We start from the raw sequence: 24,774 nt of genomic DNA, 5'->3' as shown, positions 1-24,774 counted from the left end.
GTGCACTGATCAAACAATTGGAGATTAAAGTAACAGGGCAAAAGTCACTCTTTTGATGATTGCCTTTTACTGTAAATAGCACCATGCCTACCCCGTGTATGCAAAAGGTCATCGCTTCCATTTCTGCCATGAGCGAGAGACACGGCACACAAAGCGCTGAGTTCCATTCCTAGAACACTGAATGAGTTGTCTTTGGCGCTGGATCAAGCTACTGACGTGCTGCGACTTAACTATCCAGCTTCCAAAGGCAAAGGTGCTTGCTGAGCTCCTGAAACCAAGGAGGAGACACTCTAAATGAGCCTCTTTCCACCACCATTCAGAACAGGAACCAGACATCTGGTCCCCAGGGAAGGTTGGTTTCACAAGCCAACTTTCAGCCAACTGGGAAAATAAGTCTGCCTTTCAGAGACAATCTCAGACCACATCCAAGCTTTCCGTACCCTCGACTCCAATGGCCTTTGCTCCTAAACTGGAAGTTCCTTGCAAAATCAAATGGCCTTTGGGCTCAGCCCTTTCCAAGCCATCCACTATGGGACGTAATTACAAGCCTCTGGAAGCCCAGGCTGGGGCTGGACCTTTTTAGCAGCCATCGCTCTGGACGCTCCTCCTTTCAGTTAGGCTCAAAGAGATGAGACACGTTGAGTTGCATCTACGTTGGTTGGAAGCAATACATCACTTTTATGTCCTCATCCTATCAGTGGACTGCTGTGGAAACATTGGGGGAGGGGAACTTTTAAGAGAAAAAAACTCTTAACACTCCCCAAAAGGAACATTTGGGGGTCTAACAGTAAAGTGTAGAGTAAGGGGCAGTTCATGAGGGCTAAAATTCCAAGGGGCTGTGGGGAAAGCTTGAACTCCACAGTGCAAATCCAAACCCAGGGTTGTCTTTGCAGACAGACAATTACACTGGGCACGCTGAACAGGGAGAGGATGTTTTGACATTTGACAAAAGGTGCCGTGAATATGGTGTGTTGGGGGGGGGGCAAGCCTAGTGAGGATTACTGAGAAGTGTTCCCCAGCCTAAGAAATGATCCTAGAGAGTGATGCATGTTATCCTTTTGAAGGATCGGTGGAGAGAGAGAATCAGGCACTGGGGGCCAGCTTCTCCTGCACGCTGGACCTGGAAACTTGGACCTGAAAAGCCCCTGAAAAAAATCTGTGTTTTCTGTGTTATGCAATACTTTATTCAATTCCAGGCATCCACACCTTTTAACATATCTTTATCATTCCTTCATAAATCTCTAAAATACTTGTTCCAGCATTCCCTCATTTCAGTTTGATCCCAAATCATTTCATTGCTTTTATTTTCAATTCCATTCACTCTTCCAGAGAGCCCTTGTTTAGCCTCTTCCAAAACAATTCTTTATTTCTATCCAAATTGCTCTGCAGCCTGGTGGATTTGCAATTGAAGAACTGCTGCCCAGGGGTGCTTGTTAACGGCTCTGCATTTCCCTGGAGTGAAATACTGAGTCCCCCAGGGCTCAGTCCTTAATGCAGTGCTATTCAACACCTTTATAAATAAACTAGAGGATGGAATGGAATGGGTCCTTATCAAATTTGCAGATGATATCAAGCTAGGATTAGCTAATACCTTACAGAACAGCAGAGGACTTGCCCTCACTGGGCGGAGGGTGAAGGGGGCTGGATGGCCTGCAAGGGATGGATTGACAGCTGTGCATGTTGTTGGACAAGATGACCTAGTAGGTGGCATCCAAGCTGTACAGTAATGGGCTGTTCTCCTAGCCAGCTTGCACCTGGATTCTGATCCTTTCTGCCTTGGCTGCAGAATTCCCAGGCACTGGAGGTTAATTTTTAATGCTGGGGGGGGGGGGGGAAGCTGCAGTTTGGGAGCCATTTGATTGGCAGGAGGGGACCTTCAGCTGTCTTGGGCAGATTCAGATGCTCATCCCCTTTTACCCTCAACCTCTCAACAAGCAAAGGCTCCTTCCTGACACTTACCCCACATTTCAGGTTTCAGAATGGTTCTGGAAGCAGGTAAGGTGGGCGCTTGGCAACAGCGCGGTAAGCTTTCCCCATCTACAGCAGAAAAGTGGAAATGCACTAAGGGAACCTTCTGAGCTGTGCCACAAGCTTGGCTATTTGGGCAGGCGGTAGTTCCTGATGGTTTCACACCTTCCCAGATTCAGCAATGGGGAACATCTGACTGCAGAGACGGTGTTTGAATCTGGAGAGTCTGCAGGACAGCAAGGGCTGCTGTTCCATCAACCAAAAGACACAGGGTTCCCCTCGAGAAGGAACTGCGTCTCTGAGCACAGACCTCTTCTTGCCACCATGCTCACCTCTCTGCCTTCGGGGGATTGGTGGGATTAAGCAAGAGCCCAGATTCCCCGGGATCACCTTCCTCACTGGAGGGGCTTTCCAGATTCCTAAACACCATCGCTCCTATGAGATATTCTACAGAAGAGGTCTACGACTCCAGATTTTGTTTTCTTTAAAGAATGTGAGCACTACATCCATGTAACCTTAGTTATGCACCGCCTCCTTTTTGGTTTGGCCTGATCAATCTCAGTAAAAAAAATCCTAATCCTATTTGATTATTCTATTTGATTTCTGAGAAGTGCCATATGCTAGAGGATTTTAAGAAATGTGAATACGTTTGTCTGGAGACAAATGACATTTATTGAAAAAGACGCAGCAGAGGAAAAACCTAGAAAGAGAATTAGATAGAGGAACACGGACACATAAAAGCAGCAGATGAAACATGTCAGCAAATCAGCTTTCCTTTGACATGCATTAGACTACAACACCCATAATCCCTGATTTTTATGAGGGGTACGTATCAGATTTGTTCATCAGATGATTTTTCCTGAATCTAAACTTCTCAGGTGAGAGGAAGTTTTACCGTATTTTCTCCAAGATAAAACCCATTTTTAATTAAAAAAAAATTATTTTTCCAAAAGAGGAAAGAGAATGTACTTAAAAGATATTCTGCTAAGCAGCTGAAACGTAGAATATGACTTTGGGCCTGCACATGCAGAGCCCCATCATGACCGAATGTCACTGTAGAAAAAAAAAGTTCCTTTTAAAGTAAATCATGGCTTCTTTTAAAAGGAAGATACTTATGCTCACCACAAGATGGCAGCATATGCTAGGAAAGTATCTTGAACCTTTCTTATCCACATCTAGAAATTATCAATTTTGTCCTACAGGGATGCGGAGAAGGGACGCTCTTGGGTGCAAAATGCAACAGAGCCTCACTCTAAGCTTTGTCTCTCCCCGTTTGTAATAAGGACAAAGACAAAAACTCAGGCATGGAGCGCTGTTTTTCTTTACAAAAAATCAGGAGGAGTCTGGTTGCACCTTTTCCAACTAACGTATTTTATTAAAAGGCATAAGCTTTATGAGATGCCCCCCATCCCACTTTAACTCCCACATCAATCAAACTCTTCCATGCATCTGATGAAGGGAGCAGGTTTGGAAGCAGGCACCTCTGTTCAACCTTCTCACAGGGCACACTGAATACCCATTCTTACATTAACTGAATAAATGGAAAAGCTCCAGACTGTAATTTGTGAAATTGCAATCAATCCAGATTTAGATGGGGGGTGTGTGGTTTCCTCCACTTGAGGAAAGGAGGAAGGAAAGTTTGGAAGAAGCTGAGCCACAAACAAACCAGCTTTTCAGTCCATGACAGAAAGCAGACAAGGACTAAGCAATGGTCCAGTAAACCACAGTTCTTGGAAACACAAACACTTGCGAAGCCAGCAATGTCATTTACCAAGTTCTCGTCCAATCCCAACCTAGTGCAGGGATCCGCTGGACCATCTCTCACAGATGACCCCATCTGGCCACCAGCAAAAGGTCAGCAAAAGAAAGGGCAATAAGATCCAGCATAATCAAACAAAACATTAAGGTTAAACATTACTAATGATAGCTAGTTTATGTTTCTTAACAATACCTTAACCCAGTGTTTCTCAACCTTGGCAGCTTTCAAATGGGTGGACTCCAACTCCCAGAAATCCCCAGCCAGTATGGGTGGCTGGGGACTTCTGGGACTTGGAGTCCACCCATCTGAAAGCTGCCAAGGTTGAGAAACACTGGAGTCAGCCTGTAGGTGAAAGGGAAATGTTTTCATCTCCCAAGGCAACACTGCCCTCACCTGGACAAATAAAATGCAGCACCGGCTTCCAGACCCATCTTGTGCTCAACACGAGACTAAGGGGGGGTCTCGTTTCCAGAGATTTTTCCAGCCATCAATGTGCTCGAGCCCACCAAGTCAGAAAGACTGGACCACACTATCCGGACTCGGAGCCTCTTTTGATAAAGGAAAAAAGTTGCACTGTTCTAATAAAAACGTTTTGGAGTTTACTAACTGGCAAATACGTTTCAGCTGCAGAGGGACATCCTATTTACTCCTTAGCAGCTGCCTGCTGCTGAAGCACCCTCAGCCACAAATCTACGATGCTTTTGGCACGCCGCCCCAGCAAGGGAGAATGCAGGAGAAGCAGGACTGGACTCCTGCCTGCGTTCTGAGACTGCCTGCCAACCAGGAGGCGCGAGGGTCCGATTCCTCCCCTGTGCGCAGGTCATCTGAGGCGCAGTTGCCGCTCAGGGTCCTGGAGTGGTGGGACCAATCAAAGGGGAACTGGTGAGGCTCGACCCAGGACGATGGAGGGAAGCCGTCCCCCTGGATTAAAGGGGCAACCATGTCACAGAGGTGTGCAGGAGACCAAATGTGGCATCCAGCACGACCCTGTTTCAGGTAGACTGTGCTCCTGGGGACTGACAGGCCAGGAAGCTCTTAAGGATGTTGGTCCACATAGATCTGCAGCACAGCTTCACTGCTGCCATTAATGCTTGAGCTTATAGTTAATAAATAGTTAAAAACAGGTAACAGCGGGGGAGGAAAAAACCCTTCCTGGGGACAATGCCCTCTTCCTCTTCAAATCCCCAAAGCAAATGTGTGTGTGAGTGTGCAGTACTCTACAGCGTTGTGGATTAAATGCCACCTCATAACTGATCTCACCAAATTCATTCAAAAGATGTGCAGGACCTGCTGAGAGTCACACACATTTAACCTCATAATACTATTAATGAATAATAATGCTAATAAAAAACTGCTGAGCACCGAGACCTTAGGAGGCGATGAACAGTTCCTTAAAAGCCAAGCCTAAATAAAACGTGAACACATTTTCCAAGCAGCACCGTACCCCAGCAATATTAATATTCTGCGACAAAAGAATATGCTTTTAAACAACAACAACAAAAGACTATCGGCTCCAGGCCAGAAAACCTGCCAAACCTAGCTAACACAATGTTGAATTTTCTCCTGAATGCATTTATCAAAAGCAAACAAAGGACAGGACTGTACAAAAAGGCAGATTGTGCATCTAAGAAGAGTCCCCTGTGTCCACTTTTGAAATGCACTGCATTTCATCTCCCTCCACATTTCCTACAGCTCCATGCAGAAGCGACCTTTTTATCTTGGGATTGGAGAAATCATTTGCTCTCTCTTGAGCACAGAGGAGCCCTGCTGATCCATTTTGGAAGACTCAAACAAAGCACCATAATCAACCCCAACCAACCGGCATGAAATGACACTAACACATGAAATGCCGCAGACTCAATTATTGACGGGATTCGTTGTGGAATAAAAAGAAACATTAAACATAGCTATCCATCGCGCAACCCCTCGGGCAAATCCCATAAAGTACCAGCCCGTGTTGGAGCTGAGCTGAGGATGCATCCGCAAATCCCTCCAACTCTCTTCTGGGCTCAGATGAGTGTGGAACTGCAAGTTGAGGGGTGTTTCAGCTGGAGGGGCGGAAAAGCAGGGTCTCTTAGCAAAGGAGCACTTGTAAGGCGCTGCACGTCTATCTCACTCTCAACCTATAATCCACCTGCCCTTAAGCTCTCAGGGGTCTGAACCCCACAGAAAAAGATCCAGTGGTGTACATCCAGTAAGGATGAAACCAGTGACCTTCTGCCCCCAGTGGCCAATGTCATGCTCAACCCGTTCAGGTGTGTTGTAGCCCAGCTGCCATCTTGCCCACTATATGAAATCCAACACATCTGGAGGACACTCGGGCTGGGCTTCTCTGATGAGATAAGCCTACAATCCAATAGGCATGGCAAGAAAGGAAAGGAGAAAGGGAGGGAAGAGAAAAAACCAGCACACTTGACATTCCATCAGAGGCACGAGGATGAGATTCTAGTTACCCAGAAGTGCAAGGAGAAGTTCTTGTGCAGGAAGAAATTGTTCCTTCCCTTTTCACATCATGACAGGTTATGCATTCTGGACAAATTCTTAGCAACAGTTTCTGCATCAGGTAGGTTGAAAGCAGCAAAGGGCCATCATCCAACTATCACCTGGGCAGTTCAGCTTCTGGTACCAAACATGCAGAAGGGCACGTAAAAGTCAGACTAAGAAATGGTCCTGTGATAACCAAAGCAGCACTGGGGTGGGAGGTCTGGACAGTCAGACCAAGACAAGTGCTTAAAAAAGTGCAAGTGCTTAAAAAAAGAGGCCATCTTTGAGGGAGACTCAACATGTCACAAAAGACCAGATGTGCTGTCAGTCTGTTTAAATGGAGTAGATGCTGTTCATTCTAAGCACCTTCTGAACAAGGCCCAGAGTTTCTGGAGACTCTGGTAGGAGACTGAGCTTGGAGCTTGTTGCTGATCTGAAGCAGATCAGCTTCAAGTTAAACTTCACTTCCATAATTTCTGCCAAATGATATTGACTTGTGGACACAAGATTCCTGAAGGGGATCCTGCTGTGGGAGAAAAATTCTGCTTCCTCAGTTCCCAGGCTGGTGGCTTGGAAGGAAGTACAAGAATGAGTCCCAGAGGACCAGGTGGGACCCTCTTCTCCCCTGCCCCCTGCCCCCAGTAGGTGCCAGTGGAGATCTCTTCTGCAAATAGTTCTCCATGGTATTGCAGAAAGTCCCTCTGCAAGAATCCAGGATTGGAGAGCCATGGAAGTATGTGTGATCTGCTGGGAAACCCACCTTACTCCATCTTGGTTCTAACTATTCCCACTTAATTGTTTCATTTCGGCTAAGGATATTGTCCAGTCAATTGTGGCTTCACCCTATGCAATGTGCGAACGCAGAGACTATTTAATTTCATCCCTGCCTATCCCCAACCCCTCTCCCCCCCATCTTTATTGTCAACTGCAGCCTGAATGCTGAGACTGAGGGAGGGAACTCAACTTTAGAGGTTCCTCCAGCCAAATCAGTGCGAGAGACATCAGGTATTCTCTTTTATGAAAGGAAGGGGGGCAGGGGAACAAGCAAGCCACGAGCTCTACAATTCGTATTTCAAAAGTGACAAGCTCTTGCTTCAGGGACTTTTGCAGCTGAAAAAAATACATCTATGTGAGGGACCTTAGAAGGTTGATATTCAAAGAGGATCATAAAAAGAACAAAGAGAGCTGTTGCAAAAGGTCTGTGTCTTGCAGCAAGGCGTGACATGACACTAGTTTCTGGCCCCTCTGTTGTGCTTTCAGAACAACCTTCCCTAAACGGGAAACTCTGTATCTGTTGGATTAGAGCACCCAGTTACCCCAGCCAGGAGGGTTTGCTCTCTGTTTATATACTGTGGCATGCCCTGCCAGTGTTGCATGACACAGTATATAAACAGAGAGCAAACCCCATCCCATTCCAGCACTGAAGATGTTACCTAGCCGGGTAACGAAACGTTTGCAAGAAAAGAACCAAGCTCAGAGAACCCCACGGACTCCACAGTTCAACCCTGAGCTACACATATTCGCTTCTATTGGTACGCCTCCAATTTCTATTCGGGAGTCAGTGATTTGGAAGTAGGAGAAGCAGAGGAAAGGGACCCTTGTAACAATTCTTCACAGAAGCAAGTTAAAGCTGCACTTGAATGTGGGAATGTTCACAAGGCAGGCTGGAGAATGAGCGCACGCTTATTCACCTCATAGGAAAAAAGTGTGACCTTAGTTGAGACTGCAAAGGAAGCCAGAGATTCTCAGGGAAGCCTGACAGCCCCCAACCCCCAATCATCACTAGCTTTCCTCAGAAGCTATGCGCAAACCTTAACAAGGAGTATCCCAGCAAGCATTGGCTTTGACGCCCCTTTATGGCCACACACGTGTGAACAGCCACATACACAGGCATTCAAACTGGTTCCAGCCAAGACTCAGTCCTGCTACTAGTTCTCATTTAACTGGTTGAAAAAGGGTTTTGCCTTCAATTGTCTAAGGTATGAGGCACCCAAGGGGCTCTCCACCAATGCACCATCCACTCTCCAATGGTCTGTTGCTCCTGACTTCCATGCAGTCCCAAAGGAAGGCTTCAGGAGGAACAGAAAGTCCTATGGTTGGAGAAAGTCTCTTTCCACCCCGTTTCTCTGCCCACAAACTGGGTGGAGAAATTCAAACGCAAAAACAAAAAAATCAACCTGAATTGAAACTATCCCAAAGAACAAACCATCCCCAGAAAAAAGAGCAGGTCTCCTCCATACGTGTTTAACTTGTGCCCCATCTTGTGAGAGACAAGGCAGGAAGAAAATCTGCAGATTTCGATACTGGAGGGCCAATCCAGGTAGTTGGGACAGCATGTTGTCAGCTGTGAAAGGCAATTTGCCTTGCTTTCAGATAAGTGCTCAGTTAAAATGGGAGAGGGGACCCTACAGGAGAGGTTGGGGGTCTGGGATCACACCCTTCCACTCAACGCTTCACTGGCAAGAGAGAAGTCTCCATGGAAAACAGGCCATCTCCTTCTCTACAGCAAGGGGAACCGGGGAGGGGAGGGGAGGGGAGGGGAAGTTGGCCTTCAGTGCTTTGCTCCTGGGCCCAAAGGTCTTTGCCTAATCTTGACAGATGCACTTTCAAACAGAGCAGTGAGCATGAAGGTTAGAATTAAACCTGAATACAGTAGCGGCAAATTAGGCCAGTGAATGGGCTCCAAAGAAGTTGGTCCAATAACTAGCTACTCAGCTGTTTTTTTTTTTATGTGAAGTTCAAGTTTGAGTGGCTGATTTACTGCACACTTAGAATCACTGAATTATAGGGTTGGAAGGGACCTCAAAGGCCTTCTAGTCCAGCCCAGAGCAGGAATCCTCAGATCATCCCAGACAAATGGCCATCATGCCTTATCGTGAAAAGCTCCAGTGATGGAGCACCCACAACCTCAAATGGCAGACTGTTCCACAGCTTAATGGCTCTCAGAGTCAGGGAATTCCTCCTTATTTCAAGTTTAGATCTTCCTCTGTTAAGCTTCCACTCATGGGTTCTTGTCAACCTTGACTACTAGGGAGAATAAATCCACACCTTCTTCCCTTCAAGTACTGGACAGCTGCTATCATGCCTCCCCCTAGCCTTCTCTATTTTAGCCATCCTTCATATGATTCAGCCCCCAAGCTCTTCTCCATCCTTGTTGCTCTTTTCTGCAAGCTTTCCAGTTCTTCAGCATCTTTTGTATTGTAGTGACCAGAGACTGGGCACACTATTCTGGGTGTGGTCTGGCCAATAGAGCATTATCCCGTCCCTTGATTCCTTGGAATGATTCCTGTCTATATTAATTAGCGATGACTTCCCAACCTCTTAGGTACTGCTCTTTTCTAACCTTACCTGGAGATGTTGAAGACTTAATATGAGATTCCATGCATGAAATCCATGAACTCTTCCACAAACCTACCACTCTTTGCATCTTCTGGCAAATATATGAGAAAGTTAGCCCTGGGCTGAATCTTAATGGCTCACACTGAAAATGGCCATACAATGCCATGTAAAGTTTTAGGAGGCAGCAGGAAATTTGTACATCTCATGCAGGGCCTGTCAAAAGTCCCATCTCTTCTTTTAGTACCAAACACCATTTATTTACACATGATGATCATGTGACCTTGAGATTTACTAGATGGGAATTTCTGAACCTTCTCAATGGCATTCACCAGTTTTTTAATCTTTATCTATTTGCCTTGGCAACCTTGTTGGGTGGAAGATGAGATATAAATAAAAACACGTAAGAACAATTTTTCATATTAATAACATGCATTTGTTACAACAGTTCAGAAGGAGAGAGTATGCATCTGATCCCAGTTCCACAAGAGCCCAGGAACTGGATTCTTTTTTTTTTTTTTGGTTAAATAAAAAACAAGCTCAAAAAACAAGAAGATTTTAACCCTTAGGATTGCAAAAATATGCCTGATCATGTACAGGCCTGATACCTGCACTTGTTCTGACCAGGGAAAGAAAACATTTCATAAATTAGAATACATAAGAGAATAATAGAACATAAACTATAAATTATGAACAGTTAAAATCTATACTGCTTATGGAATAGCTTTTTTGTTGTTGTTGATGATGATGCAAAACTCTCATTCCTTATAAGTTTTTTCTTTTAAATATAGAAAATGTGAGAAAAGCAGCGGTTTCACTCACCAGAGATCTCGGTCTTCAATGGTTTTATCATTTGGAGCTCCAGCATGACCATAGTGCAACACCGAGCTGTTATCTCCACTGAAAGGACAATACATAGTATAAATGTTCTGTGAATTACCAGCCTAGAATGAATTAAAAAAAAACAACTGTACAAAATATTGCAAAAAAATAATGAACGATACAGCTTTACGCCTTATTCCAGTGTTTGGTGAAATTATTAATCCTGAATCTGCAAGAACTAGAAACTTTTTCCTGCTCAAAATGAACCCTGGGTATCACTTGATCTCTTCAATGGACAATCTCAACTCTGAAACAAAGGAAAGGGGCAGGAGAGAAACGCCACAAAACCTCCCTTCGGGACCTCCCAACCAGCCTCCTTCCTGCTCAGCTGAGTATCTGCCCTTCCTTGCAATTGTTCCCCATTGTGCTGGGAATTCTTTTTGTGGCATAAAATGCTGCCTGTGAAAATATTGTATTTGATTTCTCTCTCTCTCTTGCATTCTCTTTCTTACTTTTGTGCCAAGCATTCAAAGGCAAACTTTGACCAAAGGAAACAAACACACACTTTTATCCCACAAGGCAGATGCATCACCAGGAGGTCAAGGCAAAAAACAAGAGTGTTTGAGGCCCACTTCTGAAAATGCCTTTCATCTCTTTGGTGCCCTATTTCTTGCTATAGAACCCTTTTATTATTCCCTTTAGGTTCATCAAATGCCAAGTTAAAAGGATGGAAGAAAAAACCCAGCCCTTGTGCAGCTTCTCCATTATGGCAGTTCAGACGTAGCATACTGGGGAAGCCTGCTCTGGAGATAACAAAATCACAGAATGTACGAACTGGAGGGAACGTACATGCTGACCCACTCCTTAGTACTAATATCCACCAAACCACTGCTGATAGGCGACTACCTATTTCCATCTAATAACGTTCAGTGAGGGAGAGTCCACCCCGCTTCACAACAGACTGTTCCAATACTTAACATTAACTGTCAGGAAATCTGTCCTAACGGTCAGCTTAAACCTTCTTTATTTTCATTTCATCTACTGGTCCTCGTCCTGCTTTCCTTTCTTGCATGCTACTGTCAGCCCTTCAGGATGCAAAAGAGCAGGAAAGAGACACAACAAATGCTAGAACTCTATTAATATTGGCTATCATACTCCTGAAAACTTAACAGTGTTTTCCTTCCCTCTTAAACTAAAGAGTTTCAAAGTGGAGCAGTACTGGGTTTCTTTCTCATACCCTCCTGTTTTCCCAAGCCACGTTCATGTTCTCCCATGGTTGCTGTAGGTTTCCTTCAAGGCCATCTCCATACTCCTCTACAGGAATTGCCATTTAGACATTGGAAGGTCTACTATCATCTCTCTTCTTAGCCTTCTCTTCTGCAAGCTAAATACACACCTCTTCAACCATTCCTGATAGAACTTGGCTTCCAGTTCCCTTATCAGCTGGAGAGTTCTCTGAACCTTTTCTAGCTTTTCTGTATCCTTTTAAAAATATAGTGCCCCAAACTGGTTATGTTATTCCAAGCAGAGTCTGCCCAATGCAGAGCATAATGGATGTGTTACATTCTATAATCTGGATTCAATGCTTTTGCTAAAGCCATACTTGCGTTGGTCCTTGCAGCTGCTGCATCAGCTTACTAGCTGATGTTCAGCTCATGGTCCACGAATACTCCTAGATCTTTATCACTGTTTAACATCACCATACTGAATTTTGCCCAATGTTCAAGGTTTATTGGTAACTCTGAATTACGATTTTGTCCTCTTAGGCAGGATTTTTCAAACTATGAGACATTAAAGGCAAAGAAAGAAAGGAAAGAACTCACTCAAAGACAGCTAGTTTCCATTACTAGAGTTTTGTCCACTGATTGGGGTTCTGGGAATTAAAACCAAAAACTAACAGATTCTGTGGCCTGAAAAAGTTTGAAAACCCCTTGCTCTTAGGTATTTGCCACTCATCCAAGCTTAATATCATCTCCAAAGCATTCCATCCTCCGGAACATTTTAAAAGATTACCCTAATTCTGCAATTGACTGGTCAATGCATAATAATTTCCACACTTATTTTGGGAGCAGCTGTTTGATAAATTGAAAATCACCAGACTTCAGTAATGTCTAGTCCATATTTATCCATCTTGTCACAAGGATATTATGAGAGGCCTTATCAAACGTTTTTCTGAGATGAAGGTATATATCAGCCTCACTAGGTAGACGAGACCATGGAATCAATTCCACAGGATGTCTACAACTTCTTTTACAGGTAGTCCTCAGTTAACAACTGTCCTGTTTAGCAATTGTTGGAACTTAGGGCAATACTGGTTTACAATTGATCCTCAAACTTACGACAGTTGCAGCATCCCCACAGTCGTGATCACGATTGAGGCACTTGGCAACCGGTGCACATTTATGATGGTTGCAGCATCCCGCAGTCACATGATTGCCATTTGCAACCTTAACAGTTGGCTTCCAACAAGCAAAGTCAATGGGGAAGCCGGCAGGAAGACGCAGTCACATGACATGCTTAAAGACCATGGGCGATTCGCTTAATGACCACAGTGGAATTGACATAAGTCAGGCACAATCACGTGATGTTTCACTTAACAGCCATGTTGCTTAGTGACCGAGTTGCTGGTCCCAATTGTGATCGTTAAGTGAGGACTATCTGTATTGAGATTGGCTATAATAACAGATTCTTGCAAGTCTGATTGCACTAGATCTCCACCACTTCTTATACCCCAGTGAATCAAAGAAGCGTCTGCCTGAGCCACTTCTGAATGTTATCTCATTCTGGGCTTAAAAAACGCTTTAGTCCTTTTTGCCTAGGCAACAGCTCCTGTGTATCTCCATCAAGGTTGTCTTCCTTACTCTCTACAGTATACTACATTCGCTGCATTCCCCTGGTCTACCAAACTAGTTACACTTCCATAAAGACAAGAAGGCTTGTTTGATGTAACTATCAACCACACCAACTTTAGTAATGGTAAGATCCTTTTCAAAACATTCACAGACAATCTTAACAATCTTTCTGAATCTTGCCCAGTGTGGAGGTTAAATTAACTGGATGGAAGTTATTGCCAGTTCCTTTTACACCCTGGGACATAAATCATCTGGAAATGGAGATTTGAATTCATTTAAGATAACAAGATGGGTCCTTACTATGCTTTTATCAATCTGAAATCATCCCTTTTTCCTCAGTCATGTGAAGATGTCTCTTTCCCTCTGTTGAGAGACCATGGATAGGTAGAATATGTTAAGCAGTTCTACCTTCTCTGCATTCAGCAGTGTCGGAGGTGGCAAAATCTGAATTATGGTAGGTGCAGCGTTGCCCTTTTTGGACATGTAGAAATATTTCATCTCAGGGGGAATGAGCTGTTTCATGGTGAGGGAGCTGCCACTTAGAAGGCCATCTCCCTTGACTACTCCCACAAGTGAGATCCTTAGCTAATGTAGATCCTCTTGGCCTACATAGAGTACTAGTGCAGATTCTACCAGAGTTAGATGATCCCAGAGGTAATGATGCCCTGGGCTATAAATTGCTTTATATGTTATAACCAACACCTTGGCCTTGATCTGGAGGCATACTGCTTTGCAAGTGTATAGTTGGTACAAAACTGGCCACTAGCAAGTGAGCAGTTACATTCTGGACTAACTGAAAGTTCTGAATTGCTTTCAAAGGCATCCCTATTTAATTGCAGTAATCCAAGTACAAAGAGACAAGGGTATCTTATGTCGCCAGAGCCTCCTGATCCAGATAAGGCCACAACTGGTGCACCAGCAGAAACTGGGCAAATGCCTTCCTGGCCACAAGTGCCACTTGTTGAGTCGAGAAGAACTTTCAATTTCTCAACTGCTCTTTCAGGTGTGGTGCCACACCATCCATAACTAAAGATGGAGGTATTCTGGGACCCATAAGCTTCTGAACAAATAGCATTTCTGTTTTGCTGGGATACATCGTTCTACATCTCTTGCTTAGTTTGGAATGGAGATCCAGGGCTGGTTATCATCAACCTATTTATTTAATATATTTCATCCAGTTTTGGTGCTGCCTGACTCCAGAACAACTCTTAATATAAATAATAAATATTTAAATATTGATGATACTTTGCCCCTAATAGATGGATGACCTCTCTCAATGGCCTCATATAGATAATGCACAAAATAAGTAACCTACACTGGAGTTCACACCACCTCCTCCGAAGAATAAAAACTACTGCAAAAGAGTGTCTCCAATTAAGCCCAGTGGCAGATCATTCAATGCTCTTTCCACCTATGCCTGTGTCTGAACCAAGATTAGAGGGAGTCCAGATAAGCAGTTTTACCCAGGGCCCTCCATGATTGCCATTCTACCACCTCTTCAAGTTTCCCTAGCAAGGGCTGGATGGAGACCAGCCAAAAGTTGTCCAAAATAACTGGATTGAATAACCACCATTGCCCCTTTCAAGCCTGGTGGCAATGCTCTCTTTCTCAAAGAGGCATTCATGACCACCCAAAATTCCTCATCTCTTCACCAGCAGTTCACACAAAGGTCAAGAGCAGATAGTGGAGCTCATCTTAGTGAGAACCCAAGTGAGAACTAGGTTCAGTTGAATCACAGATGACATTGCAAGATGTTAACTCCTTGGATTCCACCCAGCCAGCATTCGGCTCTGAGCAAATGTGAAGATTTTGTCTTCAAAATGCCTTGCAAACAAGTTACAGTGGCCTGCAGGGCACTCCTCTACTCTGTTGTTTTGCAACAGATAGCAGGTGGCCCTAAATGAGGCTGCTGAAGGCAATCCAAAGATGTGATTTGGGTAGAGAAGCATCAATCAAATGCTTTGTGGTCCTGGCCAACATATCATAGGCCCAAACCTGGACACGTACTTTCGTTTACTCATATTCATTCTTCATCAGCGTCACTCCAAACACCTCTTCTGATGTCTCATCTCTTTGAGTTCCTCTAGAACCCAGAGTCCCTTGGTCTCTTACAAGGCTGAAATTGCCTCTCTTTCAAGATGACCATAGGAGTATCTGCTCAGGGCCCCTTCCTAGGCTGAGGTCTGTCAGTGGCTGGCCAGGTATAGACCTTCCCTGTTCTGGAATGCTGTGCCCTCCAAGGCACATCTGGCACTTATTCTACTGTTCTGGCACCAAAGACATTCTCCCAAACCTTAGAATAACTTACTACAACAGTATTTAACTACCCCTGTTACACTGCAACAGAGGTCTTCTCTACTTCTTTTGATTGTTTGTTTCCAGTTCCCACTCCATCAATTGATGTGAAGAACTGGGCAAACTCAATGCATAGAAAGCTTGGATAAAATGATAACAATTGAGCCCTGCCAGATGTACTTGCGTGAGTAAACATTATTAGAGGACAGAATTATGTACTATTATGCTAAGGCTGGTTACTTGCCACAGAATAAACAGGTTGGAAGTGAATGGTCACATATGTAAGAGAATGTTGTGGCAGAGCTTTGAGTTATAAAGGGAGAATGTTCATATGGCCTGAAACTTATGACTTCCTCCTACAGCTAGTTTTGTCCCAGCAGGAGACAGATGGCCATCTGTAGGAGGGTGGGCCACTCACGATGCCTCATTGCTTTTGTTAGTCTGATCAACAAGTTCTACCAGTTCTCCTACCACTTTGGAAGCCTGCCCACAGTTGGACTAAATCTGGAATGGACAACCTGTCACCCCTCAGAAACAGTGGCTGGCGCCATAATTCCCTGCTGTTTGAGGATGGGAAACATGCCAAATTGTGTGTCAGTCCCAAATAGGCTTATGTGAGTAGCTACACATTTAGGAGAATAGGGTGGTAGAATCTGAAACTGTAAAATGAACACTTCAGGGGGAATACTATTTTTAAGTTATTCTGCACTTGTTAAAAAAAACTTTGGAAGTCAAATAGCTAGTGTAACAGGAGAAAAGTTTACACTCTGAATCTCTCCATATATATCAGTCTTCTATCTGCAAGAAGACACAGCTTTTGTTTCTTAAGAATGCATTTCTCTCCACTCCATCAGCACTGTTGTCTACTCCATGATTCTGCATCCACAAGACCAGGCCTCTGGTCATCCAGGGTTGGAGAAGCACCTTTCCACAAAGAGCTCAGTTGGTAGTAACCCCTGAACTAGGAATATGCAGCTATTTGGGACTCAAAGTGGGAAAGATACTTTCAATTTGGCATGGACAGGCACAGTGAGCAAGCCCAGACCAAATCTGAAGCATCTTTTCAACTTGAATCTGAATAGTGCACGGCTTTAACCTAACATCTTCCCTGTAAGACTCCTAACAGTCTCCCCAAGGTTTACTGCCAGCCATTTTATCCCCAATTCAATCCAGAGAAAACTAGGAGCCAGAGATTCTTGGCAGGAATGGATCCCTCTCTCCAAAGCATCACTGTTACTACCAAGACTTACTTGGTCTCAGTCTTGCCTATGTCCTTTGCAAAGAATTAAGTCTTGATTGGGGGGCCTGGGAAGGAAGATAGTCAACATGTTGGCACAGCCAGGCAAAGTTCAAAAGGAATTTTTCCAACCCTTAAGAAGCCCGATGGAAAGAAGGAAATCAGTGCTACTGATTTCACAAGCAGTTAATAAGGAAGCACCCACCTTGGCCAGTTACAGTACAACAAACACATGAGTATCTCAATTAAGGGCAATGTTTTACAAATTGCTCTGATTCTGGACAATGGTGAGTTCCAAAACAAAGGGCTTACTGAAAAATGTAATTCTTCATATCAACTTCAGTCTACAAATTAACTTTCCAAGAAAAGTGGGAGAACTTGTGGGCTCGATATGAGAAACTCCAAAGCTTTAATTGCTCCCCAAGATCCACATTTCCTGAACAAACAAGCAAAACGTCTCTGCCATTGTTTTACTCATGCATTTTTCATCCAGAATCCGCTGAGAAATATTATTTTGCTGTTCTGTCTAGGTTGGCCTTAAAAAAATAATTTAGATTACCTCCCTAAAGCAGAATGTATGTGTGCCTGTGTGTCTAGGTAGCTAGGTTCAAGCACACTATAAATGCCAACACAATTTTGCAGACAGGAAGTGTTACAGTGGTATGCTAGTGGAGGAAAAAAAACCCCATAAATTTCTTTTACAGAGGAAGTAAATTTTGGAGAATCTGAACTACACATTCTGGCATAATGTTAATTCATGTAGTAGAGCTAGAATGACTGAAAATATTTAGGAAATAATTCAGTACATTAACATGCCAATAAAGTTTGAGAGTCTATGAGATGGACAATTTGGAAGTTGGCTGCAGGATCTCACATGGGGATTTTTCTCTCCTATGGAACATCTGCTGCCCACACAAAGAACACAATTCTCTCATTAATATGCCTGATTTGATCTTCTGAATATTGTGCCCTTTGATGCAAAACACACCTCTACTTATCCACATTTTTAATTTGAAATAAGCCAACACACTCACCATTCTGAGGTAGGAGGAGTTATTAAAGAATGAAAGATCATGCCCCCTTCTTACCGCAAGACCTCTTTCAAATTAAAGAATGATGGGAGGGGGAATTCAGAGTGAAAAATCCTCCTTTGTGAAACACTGAGAAATGGGAGGCTTTGACATTACCTTGGAGATGCATGAAATTTAAAAAAGGGGAGTCTGTGTTGTGAACAATACCACATTTAGCCTGACTCACAAGGTAGCAACAAGCAAGGTTAAAATGAAACGAAAATGTACTCCACCGTGTATCCTTAAAATAGGGAGGGAAAACAATATACTTTAAAAAAAAATCCACATGTTGTGTCCAGAATTAATTCATGAGCAAGAGAGAATACTGAGTGCCTAAGAATACTCTTGTAATTAAACTTCTAGAGACTTTCCTTGGAAGCAACCTCCTTCATCAGTCTCTTGACCTTTAAGTGTATTGGACTTCCTTTCCCATGTTTGCCAGTCTCTGTTTAATGCCAGGTTGGGGAAGGGAAACATAAGTGAAGAAGGATTCAAAAGGGATTCCAAAGTCCATCCAAACCCATCCTCTGGCTCTCTCCAGAGTCATCCACACGGCAGCTGTACCTGAACATCAATTCAATCTGTTATAAAGCCTTCATCAGAGGGGCTGCTATACCCAATACAACTCATAATCTTAGATCAGGAGAATGGTATCCAATGGACTGCAGTGTGCTGCAACATATTGTACTCATGTTGCTGTGGCTAGTGTTAAGAGCATCATTAATTATGAATTAGAACATTAAAATTGCCAGGCTGCATCTCAAATAGGGGATGATGATGGTGAACAGGCACATAAAGGACGGCAGCAGTTTTCCCTGGTCAACTAGCTGGAGACCCAACTGCTCTGAAATAAATTGTGGTCTGCAGCTGCCTGTGGTGTACTGCAACCTATGCACTGATTCCTCTGTGGTGCCCACATACTAGCTCTTCAGCCACATTATGGGAAGCTAAAAGTAACTTCAAAACCATACATGTAATAGTTCTGTAAGACTTGTAGACAGAAGTACATTTTCACGGAAGGCATATAGTACTGTGCAAAAGTTTTAGGCAGGTGTGAAAAAATGCTGTAAACTAAGAATGCTTTCAAAAATATATATTGTAATTGTAAGTTTATCAATTTATTGTAATTGTAAGTTTATCAATTTACAAAATGCAAAGTGAACGGACAGAAGAGAAATCCAAATCAAATCAATATTTGGTGTGACCACCCTTTGCCTTCAAAACAGCATAAATTCTTCTAGGTACACTTGCACAGAGTTTTTAAAGGAGCTCGGCAATTAGGTTGTTCCAAACATCTTGGAGAACTAACCAAGATCTCCTGTGGATGTAGGCTGCCTCAAATCCTTCTGTCTCTTCATGTAATCCCAGACAGACTCAATGATGTTGAGATCAGGGCTCTGTGGGGGCAAAACCATCACTTCCAGGACTCCTTGTTCTTCTTTACGCTGAAGATAGTTCTTAATGACACTGGCTATATGTTTGGGGTTGTTGTCCTGCTGCAGAATAAATTTGGGCCCAATCACAGGCCTCCCTGATGGTATGGCATGATGGATAAGTATCTGCCTGTATTTCTCAGCATTGAGGACACCATTGATCCTGACCAAATCTCCAACTCCATTTGCAGAAATGCAGCCCCAAACTTGCAAGGAGCCCCCACCATGCTTCACTGTTGCCTGCAGACACTCATTATTGTACTGCTCTCCAGCCCTTTGGCAAACAAACTGCCTCCTGCTACAGCCAAATCTTTCAAATTTTGACTCATCAGTCCAGAGCACCTGCTGCCATTTTTCTGCACCCCAGTTCCTATGTTTTTGTACAGAGTTGAGTTGCTTAGCCTTGTTTCCACACTGGGGGTATGACTTTTTGGCCACAATTCTTCCATGAAAACCACTTCTGGCCTGATTTCTCCTGAGATGGGTGTACCTGGGTCCCACTGGTTTTAGCCAGTTCTGTGCTGATGGCACTGCTGGACATCTTCCGATACTGAAGGGAAGCAAGCATGATGTGTCTTCCATCTGCTGCATTAAGTTTTCTTGGCCGACCACTGCATCTACGGTCCTCAACGTTGCCTGTTTCTTTGTGCTTCATCAAAAGAGCTTGAACAGCACATCTTGAAACCCCAGTCTGCTTTGAAATTTTTGCCTGGGAGACCTTGCTGATGCAGTATGACTACCTTATGTCTTGTTGCTGTGCTCAGTCTTGCCATAGTGTATGACCTGTGACATGAACCTGTCTTCCACAACCTCCACTTAGTAGCAGAGTTTGGCTGTTCCTCACCCAGTTTTAAGCCTCCTACACAGCTGTTTCTCTTTCAGTTAATGAATGTGTTTCAACTGACATATGAAATTGATGATCATTAGCACCTGCTTGGTATAATTGGTTAATCATACACCTGACTCTAATCCTACAAGATCCCTGACTTTGTGCAAGTGTACAAAGTGTGCAAGTGTAAGAATTGATGCTGGTTTGAAGCCAAAGGGTAGTCACACCAAATATTGATTTGATTTAGATTTTTCTTCTGTTCGCTCACTTTGCATTTTGTAAATTGATAAACATAAACAATTACAATATATATTTTTGAAAGCACTCTTACTTTACAGCATTTTTTCACACCTGCCTAAAACCTTTGCACAGTACTATATAACACAATCATTTAGTGCACCATGAATTAACTGAGAAGGGGGAATGGATTCTCCTTTCTCTTTTTCTGCTCCTTTCATTTATTTCCACAGGAAGTGGCATCTTTATTTAAAGACCCTGCTGGGCACCTCTTGACTCTGTTTTGCCATATAGCACTCCTGCTCAGACCAGGACCTTGGTGGCCAGTTCTGTTGCAATCAAGCTCTTTCTCAGAGGCCCTCATTACTGCTATCTGCCAGAGACCAAATCTGCCCAGCAGCTGGAGTTTGCAACAGGCCCTTCATACTCATCTGATGGACGTTACTACCCAACACAGTACAAGACCATGAGCAGCCTTTAGGCAGGGATCAGCACCATCCAAACTCCAATGTCCGCTTCAACGTCAATTTTTAAATGGCAGGATAAATCAAAGGCTCTTCTTAATTCCTTTGGGGGTGAACTTTCGCCTACAACCAATTCTGACAGCAATTTCTCTTCCATCAAACTGAACATGAATGCTGAAACAAGGGAGAAGAAATGTTTGGGGCAGCTCTACCTACAAGCCTCTCCTCTTCCATGTCATTGAACTGGTCCTTCAGCTGGCAGGGCCGGTTCTCAGCAAACAAGGGCTTTTTTCTGCCCTGTCTTTATACTGTCACAACAGCCCACCCCAGAAGAGTTGGGGCTACAATTCTCAAGTTCTTCAACGTGTTGGGGGAGGGGCAAGCAAGGGAAAGCTGAGTGTAGAGGAGCCACGGGGAAGCCCATCACTACCCAGTAAGCCCTGGGAGAGGCGCAGGTGGGCATAATGTTCTATTCCTTCTCTCTGCTTCTCCCTGGAAAGGTGAAGGACAAATGGCTTACCCTCCCTCCCCTTGTTAGTTGCTCCAACTGAAGTTTGGAAGCTCCTCATTGAGGACTGGCACTAAAATAAGCCAAGCTGTTTCCCTTCATTTAGGAGAAAGTGCAGCTTCTCACATAGCCAATCTAGTGCAGGCCAAGTGAACCCACCTACTTCTAATTTGCACTAACAGGATGTTTTATATAGAATACAGCTAATCAATTAACCCCAGATTAAATATGCATGAAAGGATTTCAGCACTTGATGGCTACTCAGCCATCTCTGCACTTTCCTTAATTTTGCCAGGAGATTCAGCACGACTTCTTTTATTTTTAATGAAGACTCTTTAAGTCCCATTTCCTCCTTGCTGGAAATATTGATCAGTGAGATGTTATTTTTATTGAGCGAGCTTAGCAGCTTTACGATGGCACAAGTTAGTTCCGCTTGGCTCTTTGCCAGGAGCCACGGCGACAATTAAAAGGTGCCCCACAGAAGCTGCTCTGCTGATTGATAGCCTTGCATTGTGCGGGACCATTTTAGATTTCCAGCGGAGCATGTTATGTTTGAATCCCCCATCATTATTATCTTTGTATTTTGTTCTTTTTCTTTCCTTTTTGTGATTAATTAAGAAGCAACAAAAAATTAATAAAAAAAAGTTCAAATCCTCCCATATTTTACAAAAACCTCTCTCCCCTCCGAAACAACAGCCAACTGCACTTTCCAGACTTAACACATCCCAAGGAAGGGCTCCAGGTTAGTTTTCTTGGTAACCCCAGCACCTCGCTGATGTACAAGAGTGACACTGGGCAAAACTCCACAGTTCAGAGTACAAACTTTTTTTCAGAGAAAAATTCCTTGAGGGGGGAGCAGTCCAGTGAGGACTCATACCCAGTGGCCTTTGAAAATACAGTAAACAGAGTGGTGGAGTGTGGAGTGATCCGGATAGAGCACTGAACCAGGATCCACTCGATGCTGCAGCAGGTTAGTTGCAGCTCCCCTTCAGAACTGTTTCCTGCAGTGGACGGGAGGAATTCCACCCGGAGGAACGACAGGCCCCCTGGCCTGGCAGCTTCCAATGCCTGCCCTGCAATTTTGTTTTTGCAAGCTTATAATATGGAAAGAAGCCTACTTCATTAGGCAATGAATAGCAGTTTGCATTTGCAGGGGAATTTAAATATTGAGAACAAAATGCTGCCAGACATTGGGGATACAGGCAGAGGTCTCGGAATGAAAGGGCTGGAGATAAGAGAGAAGCAGAGTGCCTTTTCCCTCACTTTACAGGCTGTAATCTTAAGTGCCTCTCTCTCTCCAGTACCCTCCGCCCTTCTCTTTCAGGTTTCTCTATTGCTGATTAAAGATTAGGGTGGAACAAGCTTTAAAAGAGCTGTGAACTTGGAAGAAAAGTAGACTATGATGCTACACTGTACTGGGTGCAACTTGAAGCCATAGCAAACAGGTTTACCATAGGAAGAAAATCCTATAGTGAGCTGTTAAGGGATCATGAAGCAGAGTTGCCACTTCTAGTGTGATGTGGGAAGGACAGGCTTTCTCCAAAGGGAGCTTAACCCATCCCTCTCTGTACAGGAGAACAGCCAAAGGGAGCAGAAATCTGGCTGGGGAAAATCAGTGTCAAATGGTGCCTTCCCTCTTCAACTAATCTTCTTTGTCTCAGCATCTCCAGGTGTGGAGTATACGTAACAACATAAGCCATGCCCTGCTGGATGGGACCCCCAGTCCATCTAGTCCAGCAGTCTATTGCCACAGTGGCCAGCCAACTGCCCAAGGAAGCCCACTGGTCTCCCTGCCTTCAGAGGCAGTCCCACTGCCATCATGACTAAGAGCCATTGATCTCCAGGACTTCCATGAATTGGTCCAACCCTTTTTTGAAGCCATCCAAACTGGTAGCCAGCACCACATCTCATGGTAACCCCCATCACTCTTATCCAACACAGTTAATATTTGTGGAAATAACAGATCCATCATTTCTGGAATCCAACTGTTCTGACAAAGGGTATGTAAGATAGCTAAATGCAGTTAATACGAACGCTCTCCATATCTTTAATACATTTTTATCACATTAACAATGACAACTGGTCAGCAACTCTTGAAGGCATTCTAGGGGCCATGAAGCCCTGGGGGTTCAGATCATGTATCCCTGAACTAGACTGCATTCTTTCCAACTTCATCCTCTGTATCTCTATCCTAAACTCACAGCCCAAGAGATCTATTCTTAGGACTCTCTTTTTACCTCCCATAACAGCTCCCCAAATTTCTTAGTTTAAGTTTTAATATTATATATTCCAGCTGAAATAAAGAGGCCCTTAGAAACTGTATGCATCACAAAAATTACTGCAGTGATGAAAATTAGATAAAAGTGCTATTCCGAAACTGTTTGTATTTCATTCTGAAAAACAGTGATTGAGATTATATCCCAGAATTCTGGTCCTGATCTAAGACTACAATACTTAAAAAAGAATGAAAATCAAAACAATGGTAAGAACTGCAGCACAGAACCACAAAAGAGAGCTTGCCAGTATCGATCAAAGATGTTTACTACCCACTCCATCCTTGTTCTTCAGCAGCAAGGAACACTTTGGGGATCAGATGGAGAAGGGGAATATATATTCATCCGGAGGCTTCATCCTCCCAGGAGGAAACTGTTGCATGCTAGTTGTGGATGGAGGCAGAGCAAAGGGAGGCATATTTTTCTCTTTGTCTTCTCCCAGGATGGCAGCTGAGAAGCAGCAGACTACGTTTACTAGAGGCACAACTTGTATAGTTACAAGGGTCTTCTGAAATTAAACTGTAGCTCAAGGGTTACAGGTCTCTAATCTCAGATAAAGGGCATTTGCACCTATTGCGACTATGATCAAGAGCTTCTTCTTCCTAAAGGGTGTGTTCCAAGTTGAAAAGGTCTGCAGTTGCAGACACTGCAGCCATCAGAGGACTTTGCTGGGCTCTGGGTTGTGAGTCATAAAATGCTCATCATCACCAAGCTAATACTCCAAAGAGAAGTTACATTTATCCATACACTGCTGGGCAGAGATGGAGAGAGAACTGGCTAACCTGAAGGTCAGAACCCTCCCCGTCACAAGAAATACCTCTTTATTGCCTCAGGGTCCACCTCTACTCAGATATCAGGGGCTAGAGCTGGAAAACATTCAGGATTCCTTGAGATTGCTTAGGATCAGGTTGGAATTAAAGACATATTATGAGAGGGGTAAAGAATCCTGGATTGATCCTAGCTTGCAAAACTGACTGCCAGCAAACATCTCTGATCACAATAACAGTTTCTTCCTGAGTTGGACAGCTGGTCATCTTTGCATAAATCTTCTGCTATGTTGAAGGGAAGCAGAGACCTTTAGGGCCACCTACAGATCCCAAGCCATTTTCTACAGCCCCCAAGCAACAAGTCCAAAAATGTTAGTATGTTCCATTGTGGGGTGGGAAACACACACACACACACACACACACACACAAATGCATACTGT

At 43.8% G+C, this 24,774-nt stretch overlaps 1 protein-coding gene across 2 annotated transcripts in view; it reads right to left on the bottom strand.

Moving 5' to 3' along the window:
• PEPD (peptidase D) overlaps positions 1–24,774 on the bottom strand; it is a 164,916-nt gene that overhangs the window by 19,787 nt on the left and 120,355 nt on the right. For both annotated transcript variants that reach the window (XM_088135846.1, XM_088135847.1), the window contains one exon: positions 10,370–10,447. In XM_088135846.1, the coding sequence (XP_087991972.1) occupies positions 10,370–10,447 (78 nt within the window). The remainder of the gene's footprint in view (positions 1–10,369; positions 10,448–24,774) is intronic.

The sequence above is a fragment of the Python bivittatus genome, unplaced genomic scaffold (assembly GCF_059951505.1).
Source record: "Python bivittatus isolate LINGU-HERP-01145 unplaced genomic scaffold, Pbiv_v1 ctg000190_np1212, whole genome shotgun sequence".
In the NCBI taxonomy this organism is placed as follows: domain Eukaryota; kingdom Metazoa; phylum Chordata; class Lepidosauria; order Squamata; family Pythonidae; genus Python; species Python bivittatus.
Note: the sequence above shows the minus strand (reverse complement) of the source record. Positions and strands in the feature narration are given on the sequence as shown.